The sequence below is a fragment of the Sinocyclocheilus rhinocerous genome, unplaced genomic scaffold, assembly GCF_001515625.1.
Source record: "Sinocyclocheilus rhinocerous isolate Xijiao unplaced genomic scaffold, SAMN03320098_v1.1 scaffold874, whole genome shotgun sequence".
In the NCBI taxonomy this organism is placed as follows: domain Eukaryota; kingdom Metazoa; phylum Chordata; class Actinopteri; order Cypriniformes; family Cyprinidae; genus Sinocyclocheilus; species Sinocyclocheilus rhinocerous.
Window position 1 is genome coordinate 136,621 of NW_015658511.1, and position 10,957 is coordinate 147,577.

Genomic DNA, 10,957 nt, shown 5'->3' on the forward strand with positions numbered 1-10,957 from the left:
AGACTCTTTTTTTGTCAGACAATAACTTTATTTATCATGCACTGTCGGCTTCACAACTTTGCAATAGTTTATGTTCACATACAGCTACATGACACACTGCAATGAAAGGTAATATTCGAAAAGGCATAATAAATAGGGGCACTTTAATGCTTCGTAAAAAAAAATAAATAAATAAATTTTTTCACAATTTACGCGTTGATCATTTCCTGCTTTTATGAAGCCCCTCCCTCAGAAATACGCGATGGGCTCTGATTGGTTAGCTAATCCAGTGTGTTGTGATTCGCTAAACCGCCTCTAGTGCGTGTATATTGCAATTTATTGTGTTAGTTAGCTGTGTTTTTGTTTTGTTATTTTTTTAACCTAATAAAAAAAAAAAACTGCATTAGGATTGAGATTAATTGGAATGCACAATGAAAAAACATGATTTTTGAAGAGATGCAGAGCAGCACGACACGAGGAACAGTATTAAGAACCGCTGCTTTAGAACATTAATTTTGAAACTTGTGAATTCATTAGAATCGTTAGAAGACACAATCGCGATTCATATTTGAATAGATTTTTATGTGCACCCCTAGTTTCCTTCCTCTTCTCTAAAGCAGCGCAGCATGGCCTCGCCCCCTTTGCTGCCTTTTCCCGAGGGCGGGGTTTATCTGGGTTTGTGATGTCATGTTAAACATATTCAATATAAAAATAAATATATATATATATATATATATATTTTTTTTTTTAAATATATATATACAAGTAAAAAAGAAGAACATTTTTTTTTTGGTGAAATGTAACGCTCTTTGCAAGTCAACCCATGAATAGCTTATAAATGTGTCCACTAAAATCAACTGAAGTTTTTTTAATACTAAACAAATACACACATTGATCACACTTCACCTCTAAATTCAATACCATCAGTTCCACATTGCAGCAACCAGTGAAAGGAAGTCAGTCAAAACTCAAAAGGACAAGCCCAAATCAGAGAATCAATGTCAGAGCAGACGCACAAACACAGCTAATGTGAAATGAGGGCACACGCCACACAGGGTGACACACATAACAGGGGCGATTACGCTAAAGGGATGCAAGAAACCAGGAATGGCTACACACACTCGGCGGGGGCCGGCATGGCTTGCCAGTTGAGCACAGGGACGGGAATGGAAGTCTCGCTGATGCCATCCTGACAGCGCTGGGCAGCACAGCTCACGCTCTCCAACAGGAGGTGAGGGTTACTCTGGATGGTTTCCACTGCCACATGTCAAACCCAGCGGCATGAGGGACGTGGAGACATGAGAGCGACGGGAAGGGGAGAGAGACAAAGAAACAGAAAATAAAGACAAATAACAGACAGAAATGACACGAACCAAGACACGAGAACAGCAGTCGTGACGCAAACTCACAGCAGAACTGCAGTGATGGACGATGCTCTTTTACAAAGTGCTGCTTTAAACCATTAAAATAATAATGAAATACAGGTGATCACACATTGGCCCTGTTTACACTGGAATTAACAACCGTTTTGGGTGGTACAATGACAAATTCAAGTGCAAACGAGGTCCAAAATGCTCTGTGATCCGTCAGAAATGCACGTGACCGAATTGCATTTGTAGTGTAAATGCTACTGTAATTTGTCCAAATGCATCCTGGACAAAAGACCGGCTACTCACCTGTCAGTCATCCATTGCACTAAAACAAATATGTAAACTAGACATTTATGTGCAGCTTTCTGGGCTTTTTTTTGGCATATTTTGCATTTTTAATCACACGCAGTGAGACATCACATAGCGAATGATGTTTGCAGCAGGGATATTATAGAAAACACACTAAAACTAAACACATTAACATTTTTGTTACTTGAAATGAAAATTAAAAAACATTCACTGAAATAAAATAAAATAATTTAATTTCAGCTAGTTGCCAAGGAAACACGTCTTACTGTCATTTAGTTTACCTTGATGCACTAAAACTAAAAACAAACAAACAAAAAACACTACATATACATATAAAAAAAAATATAAAAAAAAACACAACAAACTATAAAAATATTTTAGAATTATATTAAAATTATATTTAAAAAAAATCTATACAAATATTAATTTCAGCTACTTACCAAGGCAACATTTCTTATTGTCATTTAGTTTACCTTGATGTACTAGATAAAAACTATATAGACATTTAAAAAAATAACAAATAAATATTATACAAAAAAAAACTAAAACATAATAAAACTTTAACTACAATTAAGAGAAAAAAAATAATAAAAATATGAATAAAAATGAAAAATATTAACAAAACTATAATCGTATCTCGACAGTAAAACAATCATAAAATCAGGGACCGTCCACCCAAAATCCAATCACGAGTGGTCAGAGGAGACGCATTTGAGATGCATGTTAATACCAAGTGAAAACCAATGCTCTGTCTCGCCTGACCACTGGTGATCAGATCACTCCAGACAGGTGTAATCCGGGTCATAGCAGGTGTTGACTGAGAAATCTCTCCACTCTTACCCAGCAGTGCTGACTGGCCATCACCCAGCGGGAAGCGCTGGTATCGTGGCACACTAAATGGTGGCATCAGGTGGAAGCGCTTCTCCAGCAGGGGCTCCAGACGTGAGGCGGAGGGATCCGCCGGGTGGAACAGGTTGTAAACCTGCTGGCACGCCGGACGAAGATGAGCCACTGTAGGACGGAAGAATGAAAAAAAAGAAAACATGTTAAATTGATCTAAAATTCTGGTATACATTTATTAATATATAAAAACACATATTTTACTCAGCTGGTTTGTTATAGCTCACTTATACACTATAGTTCAAAAGTTTAGGGTTGGTAAGATTTTTTAATATTTTGAAAGAAGTCTCTTCTGCTCTCTAAGACTGTATTTATTTGATGAGAAATACAGCAAAAACCGTAATATTGTGAAATATTATTACAATTTAAAACAACTGTTTTCTATTTGAATATATTGTAAAATGTAATTTATTCCTGTGGTCAAAGCTGAATTTTCAGCATCATTACTCCAGTCTTCGGTGTCACATGATCCTTCAGAAATCCTTCTAATATGTTGATTTGCTGCTCAAGAAACACTTTTTATTATTATTCATTAATGTTGAAAACAGTTGTGCTGGGTAATATTTTTGTGGAATCTGATAAATGTACTTTTTCAGGAATCCCTGAGAAATAGAAAGCTCAAAAGAACAGCATTTATTCGAAATAAAAATATTTTATAACATTGTCTTTACTGTCAATTTTGTTAATTTTAATGCATCCTTGCTGAATAAATGTATTAATTTCTTTAAAAAAATGACTGGCCCAAAACTTCTGAACAGCAGTGTATTTTCAGTTTTTTCCCCATCACAAACTAGCTAAAAAAAAAAAAATGTTGCCTTTGGTTATGCCTTCAATATTTCATTCGACACATTGATCCTTGTGTTTGTTTTGTCTGACGAGCTCTATATAACAGATGTTGGATTGGGAAACTCCCGTCAGCACACTGTTCACGTTTTGGCCCTCTAAAACAATCGCTCATAATCTGCCAGCAACTGATTTTAATTGCTTATAGGATTAATATGTTTGAAGCCTTTAAAAGATTAGAAAGACTGGACTTCAGAACAAAAACAGCATGAACAATAGAGATTACTCAGTCCCGGTAATCCATCAGAGGAAGTAACACTTTAAATGATCCAATCTGCACACGATTTCATTCTCTTTCATCCACTAGAATCTATAATAAGAGTATTCAAGGTTAACACACCGTCCAAAGAAGGGACGACGGTTTTCCTCAGAGCGAGGACCAGGCCGAGTGGAGATCCGAAGAGGAAGAAGTCAGACACTTCGAAGTCGAACTTTCCCAGTGCGCCTCCTCCCTCCAGCATGGTACTGCTGCTGGACCGGCGCGAACCCGGATCGTTCCTCAAAACGCTGGAGTGCAGACTACATACACACAGTTTACAGAAATATTTTTATAACTGCATTATTTACGTTATTACAAACACTGATATGGAAATGTCAAGAAATGTATAATATAAAAATAAAAAATGTATGAAATTATGAATTAATAATCTGTATAATTAATTTAGTATAATTTCTTAAACTAATCTATTGCAGAGTTCGCACTTTTTGTGCATAAACAAAATGATTATGACTACAGGAGAAGTACTTTGCTCCTTAGATCATTTTGATTCCGATCTATTTGCTAAAGAATCATTTAGATTTTGAACCACTTTAATTCATTTCAAACATTTGACTGAAAAGAACGATTTAAAAAGTTTTACAATCTCAATAATTATTCATTTTTAGAATAAACTATTGCAGCGTTTCGCGCAAAATAAAAGTCCACCTAACTTTACTGGAGAAGGATTTTTGTCCTCAAAGAATTTTGATTCAGATCAATTTGCTAAAGAATCATTTTGATCATCAATCATTTGGCCTGATCCTCGCAATCACTTGACTGATTCAGTTAAAAGAATGAAAAAAATTATTTAAAAGGTTTTACTCTACACAAGATGAAAATCTAGTCAATAAAATACTATATATAATATAATATTGAAATATTTTCATTATTTACTACATAATTTTTCATGACTTTTTCATGTAATATAATACAATACTATATAATTTAATATAATATAATATATTATATAATTCAATATTGAAATATTTCCATTATTTACTACATATTTGGCCATGAATTTGCATCAGTTAAGATTTTTCATCTCTTCTTCCAGGACTGGAAAGGAATTAAATAAATATGACTTTTTGCAGGTTTTCCATGACCATGAGAAACCTTTTGTAAAATATTTGTAATATTTTAAAGTATTTTGTATTTTTTAAATCTGCCACTTATTGCTTGAAATAGAAAAATAATCCCTGATATTATCTGCTTCACCAACATGCTAAATAAATTCCAATACAGTCATGAGAATATTGTGTACCTAATTATGACAAATAAAAGAGAGACATTCACTTAAATGATAAACAGCCTGGCTGAAGAATGTAATCGGGTCAGTGGCTCACCTGGTCAGGAAGGCCTGGTGCTGTTTGATGGTGTCGAGCTCGTAGGTGGAGGAGTCGCTGCGTTTGCGGGGCATCTGTTTTTTGGGGTCGTCCGGACCGCTGGAACGAGGAATGTCTATATTACTGCGGCTGAGGTGCCGACTGCCCTCCAGAGTCAAACCCGAGCCCAAGCAGTGAGAGCTGTTTATAATGATCCCTGGTGACAGCAGGTCATTGTCCTGCAGAGGAAGTGAAGCCGTGATTAGTATTACAGGGGTCATGTGATGGAAAACAGCATTTTTCTTGCTCTTCTGAAATAAAAGACTTTGATTTATTACTGCTATTGACACACTTACAAATACAAAAGGATGCAATTTGTCTTATCTGTTATGTTGTGATTGATTACGGGTAATTAATCACTGTCTGGATGTGCGTGTGTGTGTTCACCTGCACACTGACAATGCTGCCACGTCGGCTGCTGTTTTGACTATCTGACACAGTGGTGACGTTGCTGCTGCAGAGAGCATCAAATCCCAGAATGCCTCCCACACAGTCACCAATCAGACACACCTGCACAGAGACACGCATTACATCACACACAGAGAGTCAAACTTCCATGATGTGACGTGTAATGTCACTGTTACTAGCAGTTTAACAAGCAGCGAACATGTTTCAAGCATGATTTAACACATTGCTAGTATGTTTTAACATGTTGCTAGCATAATTTAACAACTTGCTTACATGTTTCTATTGAATTAGCACATTGCTAACATGTTTTACCATGTCATTGGCATGATTTAACACCTTGTTAACCTGTTTCTAGCATGTATTAGCACATTGCTAGTAGGTTTGCCGCGATAGACGGTGTTGACGGTGATACCGGTGTTAAGCCGCAACACCGGTTACGTCACTTGCCCACCGCGTCACCGACCCCCACCGTCGTTTTGATTTTTTATAGTAATAAAAATCATTTAGTTCAGTAAAAGAACAGACACTACAATTAAAAACTGAACGCGGCTGCTCAATGCAGCATGCCGAACGACAGTCGCATCACAGATCAGATTTAATTTCTCCAGTGAGGAGAGTGAGTCGAGCTGACTGACAAGAAGAGTGAGGTGAGACAGACAAGACGATCGCGGATGATTTAGTTTCGAAACGAGATGCAAAAGCGCCTGTTTGGCAATATTTTGGATTTTGAAAAGCCTGTTGAATTTTGCTGTTTATATAATGTGATTTTGGAAGTTTTTTTAAACACTTGTTTCTTATTTAATTGGTTCCACATTGTTTGCTGATTTTTACTTCCTAATTGCTAGCTAGTTTCAACATGCAGCTAACATGTTTCAAGCATGTTTTAACATGTTGCTAGCATGACTTAACAACTTGATTACGTTTCTGCTGAATTAGCACATTGCTAGTTGTTGATAATGTTGCTAGCATGATTTAACACACTGTTAGCATGATTTACCATGTTGTTAGCATGATTTAACACACCGTTAGCATTATTTACCATGTTGTTAGCATGATTTAACACACTGTTAGCATGATTTACCATGTTGTTAGCATGATTTAACACACTGTTAGCTGATTGATCATGTTGTTAGCATGATTTAACATGCTGTTAACAAGTTTCTAACAATGTAACACATTGCTACCATGTTTTAAAATATTGCTAACATGATTTAACATTGCTAACATGGTTTAACACATTGCTAACATGTCATTACATGCTGCTAGCATGATTTAACACATTGCTTGCAAGTTTTAACATGTTAACATGATTGAGCACATTGCTAACATTTTAACATATTGTTAGCATGTTTTAGCACACTGCTAACATGTTATAGCATGCTACTAACACGATTTAACATATGGCTTGCTTGTTTTAACCTTTTAACATATTGTTAGCATGATTAAACAACTTGCTTACATGTTTCTATTAAATTAGCACATTACTAACATGTTTTTAACATGTTAATAAGTTTTAACATGTTTGTTAACAATTTAACAGGCTAGCATGTTTCTAGCATAATTTAGCACACTGCTTACGTTTTAGCATTTTGTTAGCACGATTTAGCATGTTGCTAGCATTTTTAAAACATTACTAGCTAGCATGTCCAGCTAGTTGCTAGTCTAGATAGATTTGAATGTTTGACAGTTGGCGTTTGAACAATCTTGCCGCATTGGAACATTCCGTCAATGAAAGTCTAAAGGCCCGTTCACACTAAGGACGATAACTATAAAGATAACGATAAAGATATAGTTCTAAAAATCGTTCTCAATATTAAAGTATAGCAGAGTCCACACCACAGCTGTAACGATAAAGGCACAGAGAAACGATATCGTTGGAATCACTTTCAGAACAATTTTTTTCCAGCTGATGAACGATACAAACATTGACACCTAATCAGAATCCATCCTGCTGTAACGAGCTCGAGAATTTAAAGCGGCAGACGCGCGTGTGCTTAGAATAAAAAGACAATATCGTTCGCTGGTGTGGACGCTAATATCTTTATCTTTATAGTAATCTATTTAGTTATCGTTCTTGGTGTGAACGGGGCTTAATAGATTTTTCAGTCCGATCAGTTAGAAAAGATACAGCAACTCTTTATCATGCCAACAAAATAAAAACTATAATAGAATCTTAATGATACTAAAATAATGATATCCTTTTAAGAACACATCATTTGATGTTCTTCTTCTGTAAACAAAGCACATTGATCCCAAAAGTTAATTTTAGACTCTTCATCAAACACACTAAAACTAGATGCATATTTCACTGGCACACAATTTATAAATAATCTGTAAAAACACACAGAGAGAAAAACCCAAAGCACTGACCTGTCCGGTGAAAGTGGCTCCCTCCAGGGATTTGATGAAGTCACCGTAGACCTGATTGGCTCGCACTATGACCGTTGCCACGGCGTCCTGGTACTGTGGTGCAGAGGTGGCCAATAGGGGCAGGGCAGCCAGAGGGATGTGATCCTGACTGTTGGAGAGGCAGCCTTCGTCATAGCTATAGGGACTCAAACTGTGTCAAGGACACAAGAACAGAGAGCATGCTGGGTCATTACCAGCCACCAACAGTCTTCCACACCGGATTAGCACGAAGAACTGCATACTACCATACTAGTCTTTCTGCAGCATTCATGCAACACTCATATGATCTACTGCATTTGCCAAAATGTGCTGTGCTTACAGCAGTGAATACTCTATCCCACGATGCAACATGTTTTCAAAGGTGTAATGAATGAATCGATATCAACAACAATTTGACATCTGTTTTTCACTCCTTATTTGAATGGACTGCGAAAAAATAAGGCATTTTACACAAAATTGGATGTTTTTTGCTAACTGGTTAAATGACAACTGGATGTTACTTACTAAATTAAATGTGATACAGTGAAGGCACTGACAATGTAGCGTACTATTTAAGTGATTTATATAAAAATGTATAACTTTCAGATCTGGTGCCAAAATATTAAGGATCTCAGACTAAAACATATTTGGATACATTTACACTGTATACTAACTAATAAAAAAAACAAAATATAATTCAAATTTAAAATAAACATCAGCATTTGAACATTTTTTTAAATTATTTATTATTATGAAGTAATAATAATAAACATAAATGAGTATTTATTATTATTATTATTTAATAAATTAATTAATTAACTAGTTGATTAATTGCAGGGAGTTTCAGGAAACATAAAAATAATTATAATCAATTTTTTCCATATACCAAATAAATAAAAGTATCTATTAATAAATGTATTTATTAATTAAAAAGTATTCATTTAAGTAATGAATTAGTAAATAAATAAGTAAATAAAATAAAGGACTTTCTGGAAACATTATTAAGCAATAATTTTAATCTATTTTTCTATATCAAATAAATAAAAGTATGTACGTGTGTATGCATTTATTTATTTACTGAAAATAAATAAATTACTTAATTACAGGGACTTTCTGGAGACATTAAGCAGTAATGCATTTTTATACCAAATAAATGAAATTATTTATTATTACCATTTAAAATAAAATAAAATAAATGCAGGGACTCTGGAACCATTATTAAATGATAATTGTCAATCTACTGAAAAATTAAATAAATATTAAATGAATGAAATGATTTCTTATTACGATTTAATAATAATAAGATCATTAAAAGTAAAATAAAAAAATAAAATAAAAACGAAGGCACTTTCTGGAACCATTATTAAGCAATAATTGTTAATCTACTGAAATATAAAAAATTTGAAAGTGTTGCCAGGTTAAGTTACACCCCACACTACCTAATGACTACCAGAGGTGGTGTTTATTCTCCTGGCAGTGGATTGAGTGTGTGTTCATGCTCACTTTGACACCAGAGAGAAGGCCTCCACACACACGGCCGGACACGGAACTGGGCGGATGGCGATGCGGCCCAATGCAGCGGGGTAATGAACCCGCATCACAGCATCAAACGCACTGCTGATGGTGTTGACGTCCCCCTGCTTGCTGTTCTGGTCTCCGCTGCCCGTATCCAGGATGTTGCCGCCGTGCAGGACCAGGATGAGGACGTGGATCTTGGACGGCTGTAAGCACTGCTGTGAGGAACAGTCCTGAGGGACACATTTTGGACAGCTGTTTCTGCAGCTGCATACGGTTCGTTTAAAACATCCACACACACTCGTGACAACATGCTATTGTGAAAGAGGACGACTTACTAACAAACAACACGGTACAGACTGCAACAGAAGGCTTCCGGGAAGTACAAATCCCATTCAAAATCTCCATAGATAAATCAACTTTTAGTTAAAAACATAAATCTTTCAACACAGACCTGCCATGAGAAACACGGACATATGCTTCTGTAGAAACCACGTCACAAGTGGGTCGACTCAGATGACCAGAGCTAATATTAGCTATCTACATTGCATTAGTGGGGCTGCTGTGGTGTTAAAAATAAAATAACAAAATACAGCAGTGGTGATTTCTAATAAGAAGCTGTCATTATGCTGATTATGACATTTTGGCTGACTTCACTGTCATACAAATTATTGCTCGTTAATTTTTATGCTCAATATCCAAAATAATTATGCATAAACGTTTAATCTTATTTGTTCATGCTAGTTGCATGTACAGATGTTTAATATTCAAAATAATACTCTTAATAATAATAATACTAAAATAAAATGTACTAATGAAAAGAATAATAAAGGAAAAAAGGAAATGAAGCATTCAATAATTTTTTTATAATTCCTATTTTTACATACTCTTAATCAAATTAATAAATAATGTATACATTTAATTCAATAAAATAATAATATTTTATAATAATAATATTTTAACATATTTATTTTATACATTTAGATAATTATATAAATATATAAAATGTGCTACTTTTAATGTTATTAAAATTAAAACATTTATTAATTTTAATATGATTAAAATTAACACTTTACAATAAGGTTGCACTAGTTAATGTTAGTTAATGCACTATTTGATGTATTAACTGAAATTAATTAACAATGAGCAATACATTTGTCACAGTATTTTTAAATCTTTGTTAAATTTAGTTTAAAAAATACTGAAGTTCATTGTTAGTTCATGTAAACTCAGATAGTCAATTAAGCTACCAGATACAACTTTTATTTCTTTTAATAATGTATTATATAAAAAAAAAATCATATGAAATTATTGTTGTAAAATTATTATCAGATATTATTATTATTATATTAATATTAAAGGGGTCATTTGACGTGGCAAAAAAGAACATTATTTTGTGTATTTGGTGTAATGAAATGTGTTTATGCGGTTTAAGGTTCAAAAAGCACATTATTTTCCACATACTGTACATTATTGTTTCTCCTCTATGCCTCGCCTTTCTGAAACGCGTCAATTTTTACAAAGCTCATCGGTCTGAAAAGCGAGGTGTGCTCTGATTGGCCAGCTATCCAATGCATTGTGATTGGCCGAATACCTCAAGCATG

The 10,957-nt window shown here is 34.6% G+C and overlaps 1 protein-coding gene across 9 annotated transcripts in view; it reads right to left on the reverse strand.

Annotated features, from left to right (window-relative positions):
• Window positions 1-10,957, reverse strand: part of pitpnm2 (phosphatidylinositol transfer protein, membrane-associated 2) — an 89,138-nt gene that overhangs the window by 27,872 nt on the left and 50,309 nt on the right. For 6 of the 9 annotated variants that reach the window (XR_001637800.1, XM_016530644.1, XM_016530649.1 and 3 more), the window contains 7 exons: window positions 9,342-9,586; window positions 7,821-8,010; window positions 5,430-5,552; window positions 5,004-5,221; window positions 3,742-3,920; window positions 2,499-2,669; window positions 1,099-1,236 (listed from right to left, as the gene is read on the reverse strand). Coding sequence is in view for 8 of the 9 variants with exons in the window: in XM_016530644.1 (XP_016386130.1) it covers window positions 1,099-1,236; window positions 2,499-2,669; window positions 3,742-3,920; window positions 5,004-5,221; window positions 5,430-5,552; window positions 7,821-8,010; window positions 9,342-9,586 (1,264 nt within the window). In the remaining variant the exon portion in view is untranslated. The remainder of the gene's footprint in view (window positions 1-1,098; window positions 1,237-2,498; window positions 2,670-3,741; window positions 3,921-5,003; window positions 5,222-5,429; window positions 5,553-7,820; window positions 8,011-9,341; window positions 9,587-10,957) is intronic. The other 3 variants (XM_016530650.1, XM_016530652.1, XM_016530648.1) reach the window with 2 other exon arrangements.